Genomic DNA, 17,113 nt, shown 5'->3' on the forward strand with positions numbered 1-17,113 from the left:
TGGTGAAGTGGTGCACTGGTGTGCTTAGAGGATCATCATCTGTAGTCTCAGTCTGGGCTCTCCTCTCTCCTGCCCTACAACCCCTCCTGCCCTACAGCCCCTCCTGCCCCACAGCCCCTCCTGCCCCACAGCCCCTCCTGCCCCACAGCCCCTCCTGCCCCACAGCCCCTCCTGCCCTACAGCCCCTCCTGCCCCACAGCCCCTGCTGCCCTACAGCCCCTCCTGCCCCACAGCCCATGCTGCCCTACAGCCCCTCCTGCCCTACAGCCCCTCCTGCCCCACAGCCCCTCCTGCCCCACAGCCGCTCCTGCCCCACAGCCCCTCCTGCCCACAGCCCCTCCTGCCCTACAGCCCCTCCTGCCCCACAGCCCCTCCTGCCCAACAGCCCCTCCTGCCCCACAGCCCCTCCTTCCCTACAGCCCCTCCTGCCCCACAGCCCCTGCTGCCCTACAGCCCCTCCTGCCCTACAGCCCCTCCTGCCCCACAGCCCCTCCTGCCCCACAGCCGCTCCTGCCCCACAGCCCCTCCTGCCCACAGCCCCTCCTGCCCTACAGCCCCTCCTGCCCCACAGCCCCTCCTGCCCCACAGCCCCTCCTGCCCCACAGCCCCTCCTGCCCACAGCCCCTCCTGCCCCACAGCCCCTCCTGCCCTACAGCCCCTCCTGCACCTCCTGCCAGACATTTTGATTTTCATGGAGGAATCAATGAGGGTCTCACCCTGGCCCTGCAGCTGGCCTGCAGGCAGGACCCTCCCCTGTGGATGACCCAGATCCTGCATGTCAGGTTATGTAGAGCAAATGATGAAAAAGGGGATATTGGTTAACGGGACAGCCCACTCCTCAGGCAGGTCCTGGTCAGGGTGGTGACCGCTGAAGGTGAAAAACCAAATGAGCTTCAATCAAAATCAAAAGTGAACCACAAATCTCACTGATGATGGAAAAACAAGTGAAAAAATTCCATTTCACTCCTACATGCTTTTCAATCACAATGTTAAACTGTAGTCTCTAATCTCTCTCCGCGATGAAAGGGGAGGTCAGAAAGAGCTTAAACTAAAGCAAGCTGAAATATTTATCCAAGATTTAATTTCACGTCATGGACTGAAGTTTCTGTGACGGCCCAGGTAGGTTTTGTACTTAAGTTCATTTGCTGTTGTGGTGTGGTCCATGGTGAGTCCAGATGACAAACCCTCTCTTCTGTCCTGAAACGATAGCCTCAGAAGCGGGGGGGCAAACTGGGTGACCAGATCAATGAACATTAGACAGTCTGATACTAGTGCAACAGACCAACCTTTATTTGTCCATGTTGCAGGTCACACCAGGTTGTGTTTTTTTACAGAGACCAACTGGTCCTTTCATCCAAGGAAGCGTTAACACTGTATGGCTTTGGAAGTGCAGCAGGGACCCCATAACCCAGACCGCCCTAACCCAGACCGCCCTAACCCAGACCGCCCTAACCCAGACCGCCCTAACCCAGACCGCCCTAACCCAGACCGCCCTAACCCAGACCACCCTAACCCAGACACACCAGTGTACCCCACCACCACTCTAACCCTAATGCGGATTTGAAAAATATCGTAACGCGCTGTAAAGATCACCTCAAATTTCAGTCTGAATCATTTCTGAAGTGTCCGATCAACCCAAAACTTGTTGGCCAACAGCCACATTAGATTCGGTAAAGGCGCAGTATCGATGTTCTGAGTTTGGAAACTATGGAATGTTCCACATGAGCAGGCTGGAGTGCTGGCTGTCACAGAGCACCCTGTCCTCGTCAGAGACCTGTGGTCGATGGTCTTTCTTTAACGCAGCCGTCTGTTAATGAGGCAGCAGGAAAGCCAAGCGACAAGACCAGCCTGGGGTCATGTCAGGTCACGCCCTCACCACATCTATTGACCCTGTCCCCTAGCCTCAACCCCTTCCCTAGCCCCAGCCCAAGTCCCTGCTCCTAACCCATAACCTAGCCCCAGCCCTAGTCCCTGCTCCTAACCCATAACCTAGCCCCAGCCCTAGTCCCTGCTCCTAACCCATAACCTATCCCCAGCCCTAGTCCCTGCTCCTAACCCCAGTCCTAGCCCCAGTCCTAGCCCCAGTCCTAGTCCCTGCTCCTAGCCCCAGTCCTAGTCCCTGCTCCTAGCCCACACTCCACACATCACGGCAGTATGCAGACCACATGAATTCATTTAATTAAAATTGGCATGAAGGCTTTTATTAGCTTTAGCACAAAATGAATTAGAGCACAGTGAAGATCAATGACCATGTTCTAAATTTAACTTAGACATTATGTAGGCTATGATTGCACTTTTCTAAGTCTAAACACAGGTTATTACATCAGAGGCAGTAATAGGGACCATTAAATGTTTCTTACATATTTTATTGCAATAAAACCAAACTTAAAGATCTACAAAAGTCAATGTATTCCTTTTAATGTTTGGACCTTTTTATAAACTATTAATATTTCCCTTTCTTCTTTGATTTTACAAAAAGGTTGCAAACAAAATGCTGCCAAATAATGTAGGAATGCATTAGTCACATAAGCCTTACAAAACCATCTGTAACAGAACGGAACAGAAATACATTTGAAGTTGGACATAAAATTGGGTAAAATTACTCGACTCGACTGTCACAATAGAAATGATTCGGGGTGGAAATACTGCTCTCTGCTGGATCGGGAGACCAGAGAACCTAGCGTCATTATTTCCTGTCAACAGGAACCACGTCCTGTCAACAGGAACCTGAAACAATAGCTAGACACTGAATCATTATGAACATGCTCTGTTGTTTAAGAAAACACGAGCTGATGTCAGCATACTCTAGGTTAACACTAGGTTAACATACTGCATACACTAAGTTAACATACTGCATACTCTAGGTTAACATACTGCATACTCTAGGTTAACACTAGGTTAACATACTGCATACTCTAGGTTAACATACTGCATACTCTAGGTTTCACACTAGGTTAACATACTGCATATTCTAAGTTAACACTAGGTTAACATACTGCATACTCTAGGTTAACACTAGGTTAACATATTGCATTCTCTAGGTTAATATACTGCAGGTTAACATACTGCATACTCTGTTACACACACACATCTTTTCCATATTAAAAAAAATCACAAAACCCTTTAATGGTGAAAACACAAGTTCAAAAGAGTTCAAAACATTCCATCTTAAAAAACACAAAACCAGGTATAACAATTCACCAACAAAATATTGTATCCTTACAAATATGAAAAACATCTTAGTTTACACATACTATGAAATAATGTAAAAGACAAACACAAATCTTGAAAGCATTCTGATGTGTGTGATTGTACTTAGGAACAGCAGAGGGGGTGTGAAGTGACCAGCAGAGGGGGTGTGAAGTGACCAGCAGAGGGGGTGTGAAGTGACCAGCAAAGGGGTGTGAAGTGACCAGCAGAGGGGGTGTGAAGTGACCAGCAGAGGGGGTGTGAAGTGACCAGCAGAGGGGGTGTGAAGTGACCAGAGCCTAAACTAAAGATAACCATTCAAATCCCTGTAGTTTGATTTCCTCCACAACACGTCCCTGAGGTTAGACACACCTGGTCGCTGTGCAGTAGCGTGGTTCTACCTCCACGTTCTCACTACAGGGAATGTTTACTGACTGTACAGCATGTTTACTGACTGTACAGCATGTTTACTGACTGCTGTGTTTCAATACAATTCCTAAGAACAAGTGTTTGACTCAAGATAAATGTTTAAAATGCCCACCGCCATATTGTTTTGAGAAAAGCTCAACTTTGGAGTGCATACAACATCAGAGCACAGATGCAGCCCCTGCACAGTAGCCTTTCAGCATGCAGCACAGACCAGGTGCTCCCGCCCCCTGCAGTGAGAGTGAAGGAGGTCTCAGGGAGCCGGAGACAGGAAGATGTTGAACAGCACAGCAAACAGGATGAAGACTACATATCCCACGATGCACAGCCAGAAGCGTGGGTCCTTGAGCAGCTTCTTGTCGTAGCAGGAGAAGAAGACGTAGCCAATGGTCATCCCCGCCACGCCGCCGCCTATGTGGGCCACGAAGGAGACCTGGGGGCGTTCCAGGTTTAGTCAAACTCTGAGTTTGGTAACCCTGAAATAAGGCTAACTCTGAGTATGGTAAACCTGAGATAAGGCTAACTCTGATTATGGTAACCCTGAAATAAGGCTAACTCTGAGTATGGTAACCCTGAAATAAGGCTAACTCTTAGTATGGTAACCCTGAGATAAGGCTAACTCTGAGTATGGTAAACCTGAGATAAGGCTAACTCTGAGTATGGTAACCCTGAGATAAGGCTAACTCTGAGTATGGTAAACCTGAAATAAGGCTAACTCTGAGTATGGTAACCCTGAAATAAGGCTAACTCTGATTATGGTAACCCTGAAATAAGGCTAACTCTTAGTATGGTAACCCTGAGATAAGGCTAACTCTGATTATGGTAACCCTGAAATAAGGCTAACTCTGATTATGGTAAACCTGAAATAAGGCTAACTCTGAGTATGGTAACCCTGAAATAAGGCTAACTCTGATTATGGTAAACCTGAAATAAGGCTAACTCTGAGTATGGTAACCCTGAAATAAGGCTAACTCTCGGTTTTCCGTTCCAGAAAGAGAGGTGATGCAAACTTTTGGTCAGTGTCCATGGTAACTTACTCTGTGAACCTAACCTGCTCGCTAGCAGGTTTTCCATGACAAACTCTGCATTTCTACCTGTCCCCTCCCACTTTCTGAGCCTGATAGCGTAGGCAGACATGGGGTGTCCTTTCCTGGTTCAGCCGACCGATCTCAAACTAAATTTCATTAACTTAGTTATACGTCGGGAGAGGCGATTCAATGTGCTTGAATTCCCTGATGAATACCCAGGTTAACGTTACTGTTTCCCATCACACTCCGTAATTGACTATTCAATCACGGTCTCTCTACAACATCATGGTAGTCTGCAGAGCTGTGATTAGCATGGCTGCTCTGAGGACAGAGAGTAGTGATGGGAAGTTCGGATCATTTTACTTTACTTTAGTTCATAACTTGAAGATAGTACAGAAAACCTTGGATCAGAAGTGTTCTTAGTTCTAGTTCCCACATCAGAGTACCAGGCTGGGTGAAGAAAGGGCCTGCATCAGAGTACCAGGCTGGGTGAAGAAAGGGCCTGCATCAGAGTACCAGGCTGGGTGAAGAAAGGGCCTGCATCAGAGTACCAGGCTGGGTGAAGAAAGGGCCTGCATCAGAGTACCAGGCTGGGTGAAGAAAGGGCCTGCATCAGAGTACCAGGCTGGGTGAAGAAAGGGCCTGCATCAGAGTACCAGGCTGGGTGAAGAAAGGGCCTGCATCAGAGTACCAGGCTGGGTGAAGAAAGGGCCTGCATCAGAGTACCAGGCTGGGTGAAGAAAGGGCCTGCATCAGAGTACCAGGCTGGGTGAAGAAAGGGCCTGCATCAGAGTACCAGGCTGGGTGAAGAAAGGGCCTGCATCAGAGTACCAGGCTGGGTGAAGAAAGGGCCTGCATCAGAGTACCAGGCTGGGTGAAGAAAGGGCCTGCATCAGAGTACCAGGCTGGGTGAAGAAAGGGCCTGCATCAGAGTACCAGGCTGGGTGAAGAAAGGGCCTGCATCAGAGTACCAGGCTGGGTGAAGAAAGGGCCTGCATCAGAGTACCAGGCTGGGTGAAGAAAGGGCCTGCATCAGAGTACCAGGCTGGGTGAAGAAAGGGCCTGCATCAGAGTACCAGGCTGGGTGAAGAAAGGGCCTGCATCAGAGTACCAGGCTGGGTGAAGAAAGGGCCTGCATCAGAGTACCAGGCTGGGTGAAGAAAGGGCCTGCATCAGAGTACCAGGCTGGGTGAAGAAAGGGCCTGCATCAGAGTACCAGGCTGGGTGAAGAAAGGGCCTGCATCAGAGTACCAGGCTGGGTGAAGAAAGGGCCTGCATCAGAGTACCAGGCTGGGTGAAGAAAGGGCCTGCATCAGAGTACCAGGCTGGGTGAAGAAAGGGCCTGCATCAGAGTACCAGGCTGGGTGAAGAAAGGGCCTGCATCAGAGTACCAGGCTGGGTGAAGAAAGGGCCTGCATCAGAGTACCAGGCTGGGTGAAGAAAGGGCCTGCATCAGAGTACCAGGCTGGGTGAAGAAAGGGCCTGCATCAGAGTACCAGGCTGGGTGAAGAAAGGGCCTGCATCAGAGTACCAGGCTGGGTGAAGAAAGGGCCTGCATCAGAGTACCAGGCTGGGTGAAGAAAGGGCCTGCATCAGAGTACCAGGCTGGGTGAAGAAAGGGCCTGCATCAGAGTACCAGGCTGGGTGAAGAAAGGGCCTGCATCAGAGTACCAGGCTGGGTGAAGAAAGGGCCTGCATCAGAGTACCAGGCTGGGTGAAGAAAGGGCCTGCATCAGAGTACCAGGCTGGGTGAAGAAAGGGCCTGCATCAGAGTACCAGGCTGGGTGAAGAAAGGGCCTGCATCAGAGTACCAGGCTGGGTGAAGAAAGGGCCTGCATCAGAGTACCAGGCTGGGTGAAGAAAGGGCCTGCATCAGAGTACCAGGCTGGGTGAAGAAAGGGCCTGCATCAGAGTACCAGGCTGGGTGAAGAAAGGGCCTGCATCAGAGTACCAGGCTGGGTGAAGAAAGGGCCTGCATCAGAGTACCAGGCTGGGTGAAGAAAGGGCCTGCATCAGAGTACCAGGCTGGGTGAAGAAAGGGCCTGCATCAGAGTACCAGGCTGGGTGAAGAAAGGGCCTGCATCAGAGTACCAGGCTGGGTGAAGAAAGGGCCTGCATCAGAGTACCAGGCTGGGTGAAGAAAGGGCCTGCATCAGAGTACCAGGCTGGGTGAAGAAAGGGCCTGCATCAGAGTACCAGGCTGGGTGAAGAAAGGGCCTGCATCAGAGTACCAGGCTGGGTGAAGAAAGGGCCTGCATCAGAGTACCAGGCTGGGTGAAGAAAGGGCCTGCATCAGAGTACCAGGCTGGGTGAAGAAAGGGCCTGCATCAGAGTACCAGGCTGGGTGAAGAAAGGGCCTGCATCAGAGTACCAGGCTGGGTGAAGAAAGGGCCTGCATCAGAGTACCAGGCTGGGTGAAGAAAGGGCCTGCATCAGAGTACCAGGCTGGGTGAAGAAAGGGCCTGCATCAGAGTACCAGGCTGGGTGAAGAAAGGGCCTGCATCAGAGTACCAGGCTGGGTGAAGAAAGGGCCTGCATCAGAGTACCAGGCTGGGTGAAGAAAGGGCCTGCATCAGAGTACCAGGCTGGGTGAAGAAAGGGCCTGCATCAGAGTACCAGGCTGGGTGAAGAAAGGGCCTGCATCAGAGTACCAGGCTGGGTGAAGAAAGGGCCTGCATCAGAGTACCAGGCTGGGTGAAGAAAGGGCCTGCATCAGAGTACCAGGCTGGGTGAAGAAAGGGCCTGCATCAGAGTACCAGGCTGGGTGAAGAAAGGGCCTGCATCAGAGTACCAGGCTGGGTGAAGAAGGGGCCTGCATCAGAGTACCAGGCTGGGTGAAGAAAGGGCCTGCATCAGAGTACCAGGCTGGGTGAAGAAAGGGCCTGCATCAGAGTACCAGGCTGGGTGAAGAAAGGGCCTGCATCAGAGCCACTCCTGATGGGCTGGATGTGTTTAATGTTTGAACCCTCAGTGTGCTGCTAGGTAACCACTGCTAGGTAACCACTGCTAGGTAACCACTGCTAGGTAACCACTGCTAGGTAACCACTTCTAGGGCCTACCTGCATGCCAGCGCTGTCAGTGAGGAACCTCCTGTAGAGGGCAAAGCCAACATCCGTCCCCACTGGGAACACACACAGCAGAACATGTTTCATTAAATAACATATTCATTGGTGGAGGAGAGGGGAGGGGAAAGGCAGAGAGGGGAGAGACGGAGGGGAGGAGAGGGGAGAGACGGAGGGGAGGAGAGGAGAGAGACAGGGAGGGGATGAGAGGAGAGAGACAGGGAGGGGAGGAGAGGGGAGAGACAGGGAGGGGAGGAGAGGAGAGAGACAGGGAGGGGAGGAGAGGGGAGAGACAGGGAGGGGAGGAGAGGAGAGAGACAGGGAGGGGAGGAGAGGGGAGAGACGGGGAGGGGAGGAGAGGAGAGAGACGGGGAGGGGAGGAGAGGAGAGAGACAGGGAGGGGAGGAGAGGGGAGAGACAGGGAGGGGAGGAGAGGAGAGAGACAGAGAGGGGAGGAGAGGGGAGAGACAGGGAGGGGAGGAGAGGGGAGAGACAGGGAGGGGAGGAGAGGAGAGAGACAGGGAGGGGAGGAGAGGGGAGAGACAGGGAGGGGAGGAGAGGAGAGAGACAGGGAGGGGAGGAGAGGAGAGAGACAGGGAGGGGAGGAGAGGGGAGAGACAGGGAGGGGAGGAGAGGGGAGAGACAGGGAGGGGAGGAGAGGGGAGAGACAGGGAGGGGAGGAGAGGAGAGAGACAGGGAGGGGAGGAGAGGGGAGAGACAGGGAGGGGAGGAGAGGGGAGAGACAGGGAGGGGAGGAGAGGGGAGAGACAGGGAGGGGAGGAGAGGGGAGAGACAGGGAGGGGAGGAGAGGAGAGAGACAGGGAGGGGAGGAGAGGGGAGAGACAGGGAGGGGAGGAGAGGGGAGAGACAGGGAGGGGAGGAGAGGAGAGAGACAGGGAGGGGAGGAGAGGAGAGAGACAGGGAGGGGAGGAGAGGGGAGAGACAGGGAGGGGAGGAGAGGGGAGAAACAGGGAGGGGAGGAGAGGGGAGAGACAGGGAGGGGAGGAGAGGAGAGAGACAGGGAGGGGAGGAGAGGGGAGAGACAGGGAGGGGAGGAGAGGGGAGAGACAGGGAGGGGAGGAGAGGAGAGAGACAGGGAGGGGAGGAGAGGGGAGAGACAGGGAGGGGAGGAGAGGGGAGAGACAGGGAGGGGAGGAGAGGAGAGAGACAGGTAGGGGAGGAGAGGGGAGAGACAGGGAGGGGAGGAGAGGAGAGAGACAGGGAGGGGAGGAGAGGGGAGAGACAGGGAGGGGAGGAGAGGAGAGAGACAGGGAGGGGAGGAGAGGGGAGAGACAGGGAGGGGAGGAGAGAGGCAGGGAAGGAAGGAGAGGGGAGAGGAAGGTAGGGGAGGGGCGAGACAGGGAGGGGAGGGGAGAGACAGGGAGGGGAGGAGAGGGGAGAGACAGGGAGGGGAGGAGAGAGACAGGGAGGGGAGGGGAGAAGCAAGGAGGGGAGGGGCGTGGAGGGGAGAGGCGGGGAGGGGAGGGGCGGGGAGGGGAGGGGAGGAGAGAGACAGGGAGGGGAGAAGCAAGGAGGGGAGGGGCGTGGAGGGGAGGGGTTAGAGTCTGCAAAACGTACCGATCAGCACGATGACCAGTATCCTGAACACCCCCAGCAGGGGAATCATCTCTCTGAAGTTCTGGAGGAGCAGAAGAAGACAGTCAGAAGGACATAGCCTGGTTGGTGTAGGGTGAGGCTGGTGTAGGGTGAGGATGGTGTAGGGTGAGGATGGTGTAGGGTGAGGATGGTGTAGGGTGAGGATGGTGAGGCTGGTGTAGGGTGAGGATGGTGTAGGGTGAGGATGGTGTAGGGTGAGGATGGTGAGGCTGGTGTAGGGTGAGGATGGTGTAGGGTGAGGATGGTGTAGGGTGAGGATGGTGAGGCTGGTGTAGGGTAAGGATGGTGTAGGGTGAGGATGGTGTAGGGTGAGGATGGTGAGGCTGGTGTAGGGTGAGGATGGTGTAGGGTGAGGATGGTGTAGGGTGAGGATGGTGAGGCTGGTGTAGGGTGAGGATGGTGTAGGGTGAGGATGGTGTAGGGTGAGGATGGTGAGGCTGGTGTAGGGTGAGGATGGTGAAGCTGGTGTAGGGTGAGGATGGTGTAGGGTGAGGATGGTGTAGGGTGAGGATGGTGAAGCTGGTGTAGGGTGAGGCTGGTGAGGCTGGTGTAGGGTGAGGATGGTGAGGCTGGTGTAGGGTGAGGATGGTGAGGCTGGTGTAGGGTGAGGATGGTGTAGGGTGAGGCTGGTGTAGGGTGAGGATGGTGTAGGGTGAGGATGGTGTAGGGTGAGGCTGGTGAGGATGGTGTAGGGTGAGGATGGTGTAGGGTGAGGCTGGTGAGGCTGGTGTAGGGTGAGGATGGTGTAGGGTGAGGCTGGTGTAGGGTGAGGCTGGTGAGGCTGGTGTAGGGTGAGGATGGTGTAGGGTGAGGCTGGTGTAGGGTGAGGCTGGTGTAGGGTGAGGCTGGTGAGGCTGGTGTAGAGTGAGGCTGGTGTAGGGTGAGGCTGGTGAGGCTGGTGTAGGGTGAGGCTGGTGTAGGGTGAGGCTGGTGAGGCTGGTGTAGAGTGAGGCTGGTGTAGGGTGAGGCTGGTGAGGCTGGTGTAGGGTGAGGCTGGTGCAGGGTGTGTAGGGTGAGGCTGGTGAGCTCACCACTACAGCGTTCATGAAGTAGCCTCCCATGAGGGCGTAGACTCCTCCAGACGCCCCCACCAGCGCACTGAGGGGGTCGAAGATGGAGCTGGCCAGAGAGCCTGACACACACACACACACACACACAGAATAATCATCAGCATCAAAGCTGCAGTCCGACATGCTGGCTGGCCCTGACACAAACAGGATACACATTCTGGGCTCCCAGATCTAATTTTAGCTACTCTCTTTTAACAACAGACTCCTTAACCCTAACTCGGTTATGAACAAATACATTATACACAACTACATTCTAAATGACTAAAATAACCGGCAACCGTGTGTTCTGGCAGGGACATCAAGAGGGGTTAGGGTTAGACTCATGAGGAGGGAGAGAGAGAGAGAGAGAGAGAGAGAGATGGAGGCTAGTGAGGTTGGTGTTGGGTGAGGCTGGTGAGGTTGGTGAGGGAGGGAGAGAGATGGAGAGAGAGAGAGAGAGAGAGAGAGAGAGAGAGAGAGAGAGAGAGAGAGAGAGAGAGAGAGAGAGAGAGAGAGAGAGAGAGAGAGAGAGAGAGAGAGAGAGAGAGAGAGAGAGAGAGAGAGAGAGAGAGAGAGAGAGAGAGAGAGAGAGAGAGAGAGAGAGAGATGGAGGCTGGTGAGGTTGGTGAGGGAGGGAGAGAGATGGAGAGAGAGAGAGAGAGAGAGAGAGAGAGAGAGAGAGAGAGAGAGAGAGAGAGAGAGAGAGAGAGAGAGAGAGAGAGAGAGAGAGAGAGAGAGAGAGAGAGAGAGAGGTCAGACTCATGAGTGGCTGAGGCTGGTGATGGGATGAGTAAGGAGGCGTTGCCATGTCGACCTGTACCCACCTGCCAGGACGCCGGCCATGTAAACCATGCCCACCTCAAAGCCCTTGTGGACCAGCTCCAGAGGGATGCCCAACAGCAGCTGCATCACCAGGTTACCCAGGATATGCTGCACCCTGAGGGGTAATAACCATACATTATGTACTTTACACTGTCCATCATAGGTATTTCCTGTAGCTGTGAATAGCAGTGATAGGTACTTCCTGTAGCTATGGCTAGCAGTGATAGGTACTTCCTGTAGCTGTGAATAGCAGTGATAGGTACTTCCTCAAGGTATGGCTAGCAGTGATAGGTACTTCCTGTAGCTGTGAATAGCAGTGATAGCTACTTCCTGTAGATATGGCTAGCAGTGATAGGTACTTCCTGTAGCTGTGAATAGCAGTGATAGGTACTTCCTCAAGGTATGGCTAGCAGTGATAGGTACTTCCTGTAGCTGTGAATAGCAGTGATAGCTACTTCCTGTAGATATGGCTAGCAGTGATAGGTACTTCCTGTAGCTGTGAATAGCAGTGATAGGTACTTCCTCAAGGTATGGCTAGCAGTGATAGGTACTTCCTGTAGCTGTGAATAGCAGTGATAGCTACTTCCTGTAGATATGGCTAGCAGTGATAGGTACTTCCTCAAGGTAAGGCTAGCAGTGATAGGTACTTCCTCAAGGTATGGCTAGCAGTGATAGGTACTTCCTGTAGCTATGACTAGCAGTGATAGCTACTTCCTCAAGGTATGGCTAGCAGTGATAGGTACTTCCTGTAGCTATGGCTAGCAGTGATAGCTACTTCCTCAAGGTATGGCTAGCAGTGATAGGTACTTCCTCAAGGTAAGGCTAGCAGTGATAGGTACTTCCTCAAGGTAAGGCTAGCAGTGATAGGTACTTCCTGTAGCTATGGCTTGCAGTGATAGGTACTTCCTCAAGGTATGGCTAGCAGTGATAGGTACTTCCTCAAGGTATGGCTAGCAGTGATAGGCACTTCCTCAAGGTATGGCTAGCAGTGATAGATATTTCCTGTAGATATGGCTAGCAGTGATAGGTACTTCCTGTAGATATGGCTCGCAGTGATAGGTATTTCCTGTAGCTGTGAATAGCAGTGATAGGTACTTCCTGTAGCTATGGCTAGCAGTGATAGGTACTTCCTGTAGCTGTGAATAGCAGTGATAGGTACTTCCTCAAGGTATGGCTAGCAGTGATAGGTACTTCCTGTAGCTGTGAATAGCAGTGATAGCTACTTCCTGTAGATATGGCTAGCAGTGATAGGTACTTCCTCAAGGTAAGGCTAGCAGTGATAGGTACTTCCTCAAGGTATGGCTAGCAGTGATAGGTACTTCCTGTAGCTATGACTAGCAGTGATAGCTACTTCCTCAAGGTATGGCTAGCAGTGATAGGTACTTCCTGTAGCTATGGCTAGCAGTGATAGCTACTTCCTCAAGGTATGGCTAGCAGTGATAGGTACTTCCTCAAGGTAAGGCTAGCAGTGATAGGTACTTCCTCAAGGTAAGGCTAGCAGTGATAGGTACTTCCTGTAGCTATGGCTTGCAGTGATAGGTACTTCCTCAAGGTATGGCTAGCAGTGATAGGTACTTCCTCAAGGTATGGCTAGCAGTGATAGGCACTTCCTCAAGGTATGGCTAGCAGTGATAGATATTTCCTGTAGATATGGCTAGCAGTGATAGGTACTTCCTGTAGATATGGCTCGCAGTGATAGGTATTTCCTGTAGCTGTGAATAGCAGTGATAGGTACTTCCTGTAGCTATGGCTAGCAGTGATAGGTACTTCCTGTAGCTGTGAATAGCAGTGATAGGTACTTCCTCAAGGTATGGCTAGCAGTGATAGGTACTTCCTGTAGCTGTGAATAGCAGTGATAGCTACTTCCTGTAGATATGGCTAGCAGTGATAGGTACTTCCTCAAGGTAAGGCTAGCAGTGATAGGTACTTCCTCAAGGTATGGCTAGCAGTGATAGGTACTTCCTGTAGCTATGACTAGCAGTGATAGCTACTTCCTCAAGGTATGGCTAGCAGTGATAGGTACTTCCTGTAGCTATGGCTAGCAGTGATAGCTACTTCCTCAAGGTATGGCTAGCAGTGATAGGTACTTCCTCAAGGTAAGGCTAGCAGTGATAGGTACTTCCTCAAGGTAAGGCTAGCAGTGATAGGTACTTCCTGTAGCTATGGCTTGCAGTGATAGGTACTTCCTCAAGGTATGGCTAGCAGTGATAGGTACTTCCTCAAGGTATGGCTAGCAGTGATAGGCACTTCCTCAAGGTATGGCTAGCAGTGATAGATATTTCCTGTAGATATGGCTAGCAGTGATAGGTACTTCCTGTAGATATGGCTAGCAGTGATAGGTACTTCCTTTAGATATGGCTAGCAGTGATAGGTACTTCCTGTAGATATGGCTAGCAGTGATAGGTAGGCTACTTCCTGTAGATATGGCTAGCAGTGATAGCTCTTTGTTGGCAATCTTACCCGGCGTGGACGAACATGTAGGACAGGAACCTCCAGGCGTCCTGGCGCAGGCCTGGCTTGTAGGTGAGAGGGCTGTTCCAGATGCCCTCCCCCAGGGTCACCCACTGCTTCTGGGGCTTCCACACCGCATAGTAGATGAACACAGCCAGCTGGACACACATGGTGGAGGGAGGGAGAGGGAGAGAGAGAGAGAGAGAGGGGGGGGGGGGGGGGATGGAGAGATGTAAGTGACTGTAGGGTTTCTTCAGTTGTGGTTTTGGATGCATGCAAACTAGCCTGAGCTCTTAGTATCTGCTCTATTTAAAGAGAGAACTAGTTCATGTAATAACCCTATAATAACCCTATAACTGCACAGCAGTGAAGTCACAAAACAATTCCTTAGTGCGCCAGACGGCTCCAGTAGTTATTCTGGGGTGGCACACTTATCAACATTACTTTTAGTTTAACTGAAACTGCCCCCCCCCCCCCCCCAGTGGCCCCCACCTCTCCGATACTGATGAGGATGATGAAGATTGGCGGCGGGCAGCAGTTGGCACGCTCCAGGTACGTTTCTCGGATGTCAGAAGGAAGCAGCCATCTGGAGATAGACTGGTGCAGCTTCTCACAACATCCAGCCTTACTCCGCTCCTCTCCTGCCCCCAGTCGCTTCCCATCTCTGTCCACAGGAAAGGGAGCCTGCTCCTCGATATCTATGTCCTCCATCGACCCTCCTGGGTCCTATGTCAGGATCGTGTTTGCGTGAATAAGGAGCTTCATGAATGAGAGCAGGTTTACTGTAATGAGCCTACTACTATTCTCGATACTACACTTCCAAATACAAATATCAGTTGGACTGGTTAGACTCTACTGTTCGAAAAACGAAATTTCGAAAACATTCGTTCTGTTGCTTTACAAGTGGTTGAATGACAGAGATAAGCCTCTGCTCTTGTAGTGAACAGCGGTAACACTGTATTTTGACCTGCGCTCTCTTCTGTCTCTTCATAAACTAAGGAAAAAATGCTATTTTTTAAATGTTTTTATCCGAAACATTCCTATTAATTTAAACGACTTCCACTGAATACACACACTCATGGAATTGGGTGTCACACCTAGGCAACGTGTAAAAATTAAGAATTACTTCACTTACCTAAACACTGATTTAAGAAAAGTTGCTTGCGTTTCCAAACGGAAAAAGCATAGGTCTGTATAAGAAATTTCTCTCAAATGTTTGTTATTAAAAAAAACAACTATCCGATGAATTACTTCTTAACCTCGAATTCAGCGTATCCGGACATTTTAACTGAAAAACTACACCCACTGATCAATTCCACAAAAACCCCGCTCGCGGTGCGTCTGTCTTCTTTGGAGCAAAAATCTCAAGATAATTATAGACCTTTTCCTGTTTCAACCTCCTTCCATGCAAACAGACCAATGATGCGTTCCCCTAGTAGGCTATTTATTTTCAGTCTAAACAAAATACAAGTGGAAGTTCACATTGTGTAAATGCAGCCGTCGAGAGGTTACCTGTGTTTCCAGTTAGCTGCCACACCTGCGCTGCACTTCAATCCGGATGTGTTCCTTTGAAGCTACTTTGGAGTGCATGTAAACATACGTACAGTAGTCTACTTAGTTGACCAAAACACACTTTGGTGGTTGTTGCAACACTTAACTTCACTCTTATGCAGGGATGGGCAAAAATACATCAAAATGTATTTTGATACAAAATACCACTCAAATAAATGTATTAAAATAAAATACAAAATACTGGTGCCAGAAAATGTAACAAAATACAATACATGTATTTTGTATTTAAAATATAGGAAATACTTTTCTGGATTTTCAATTTTCTACCAATTTGGTATAGCAGAGCATTCAGGTTTGGGCTATATAATGTACACAAAGCTCTGGTGAACCCCACACAAAGAAAGAACAGTCACAGAATGTCAGTGTAACTAAGCCAAGCTATTACAAGACAACAACTTGATTGATTATGTTACATAATCAATACATACACATAGTTTGTATATATATTGTTTTATTAACGGGACTTTACAGACGATAAACGTACAAACGTTGATGTATTTATTCATTCAATATTGTCTCAAGATGATCTGAGAATGTTCTTGTGTGGTTTTTTAAAGCTTATAATAAAGAGTTGTTGAAAATTAAAAATTCTCTCTCAAGTTTTCGTGACGCTTTGACAAATCCATGTGTTTCCCAAACGAGAACAGTCTCTCAACCGGAGCTGAAGAGGGGAGGGTTGTGTTAAATCAAACTAAAAGGAGCTTGATAAGTGGGTACTGGTACTGCTGAAGAGAGAGCAGGTCTTTTATGGTGTTCTCCAGAAAACAAGGGTCTCCAACTCAGCTTTGATCTGAATACTGAACTCGTGAACCGTATTTTGATTCGTCGAGAAAGTATTTTGATTATTTTAAATACAAAATTACTCCACTCAAGTATTTTGTCACAAATTACATTCGATTTTTTATCGGCCCTATCAAATACAAATTACAAAATACTCAAGTCTTGAAATGTGTATTTCAAATACAAGTAATTGAAATACTGCCCATCTCTGCTCTTATGTTCCCTTGTCTTGTGGAATTGAAACACGCAAGAAAGACTGAACCGCGCTGGAATGAGACGCAGCCTTATTCAGTGACACTAAAGATGTAAGTCAGTGGCAGTTATAAACTCTTTATAGAGGTGCTCAAGCACCCATAGATTTCATCTCAGCACCCCTAAAAATAATAATAACAAAATTACAAGTATTCTTGTTTATTATCATTTGAGGCTGGTAGTTCATGAAAAAAGGGACATCCTTGTTTTTTTCATTCATTCAATATTTTGCAGAAAAATACAAAAATTTAGTAATTGTTATCCAGTGAAATTAGAGATTTTAGCACTTTTGCAAGGCACTGTATTCATGTTACATTCTCATTGGGGGTTGAGCACCCCTAAAAGTCTGATCCTAGAATCGCCCCTGCTGTAAGTCCAACTGGTTATGATGTTCAACTTACTGGACCTATAACACTATTGTTAATCATAATATTTACATTGTAGACAGTGTGTTATGGACGGTGTACACGTGTTGCAAAGTACGTACCTTGTGTTATGGAGCAGAAAATCAATTTTGGCAACATTTTCATTATGTATGAAAGTTCTAGGATACAGGCTATATTTGCAGATCACCACTAGAGGGCAAACGCGTGTAGAGAGAACATGCTTTTTGACTTCTACATCCCCAATACACCCGCCGAGTCATCCCTTCTCCTGTCAGCAGATGGCGCCAACAACACAATCCTAGAGTGCTACTCTCCTGTCCTCAACTTCTACTTCCTGTTCCAGGTAGAGCTCAGTGATAGAACATGGGGACAGCTCAGTGGTAGAACATGGGGACAGCTCAGTGGTAGAACATGGGGACAGCTCAGTGGTAGAACATGGGGACAGCTCAGTGGTAGAACATGGGGACAGCTCAGTGGTT

The 17,113-nt window shown here is 50.1% G+C and overlaps 1 protein-coding gene across 1 annotated transcript; it reads right to left on the minus strand.

Moving 5' to 3' along the window:
• Positions 1-2,350: 2,350 nt before the first annotated feature.
• rhbdl2 (rhomboid, veinlet-like 2 (Drosophila)) lies at positions 2,351-15,186 on the minus strand. The gene is made up of 8 exons (XM_084702176.1): positions 14,780-15,186; positions 14,137-14,370; positions 13,654-13,802; positions 11,196-11,308; positions 10,354-10,454; positions 9,284-9,344; positions 7,703-7,764; positions 2,351-4,048 (listed from the first exon to the last, which is right to left on the minus strand). Exons 2-8 carry the CDS (start codon positions 14,353-14,355, stop codon positions 3,869-3,871), a joined length of 885 nt encoding a protein of 294 aa, XP_084558302.1. The 5' UTR covers positions 14,356-14,370; positions 14,780-15,186; the 3' UTR covers positions 2,351-3,868.
• Between the last annotated feature and the right edge of the window lie 1,927 nt (positions 15,187-17,113).

This window comes from Hypomesus nipponensis, chromosome 2 (assembly GCF_054491055.1).
Source record: "Hypomesus nipponensis isolate SF chromosome 2, ASM5449105v1, whole genome shotgun sequence".
Lineage (NCBI taxonomy): Eukaryota > Metazoa > Chordata > Actinopteri > Osmeriformes > Osmeridae > Hypomesus > Hypomesus nipponensis.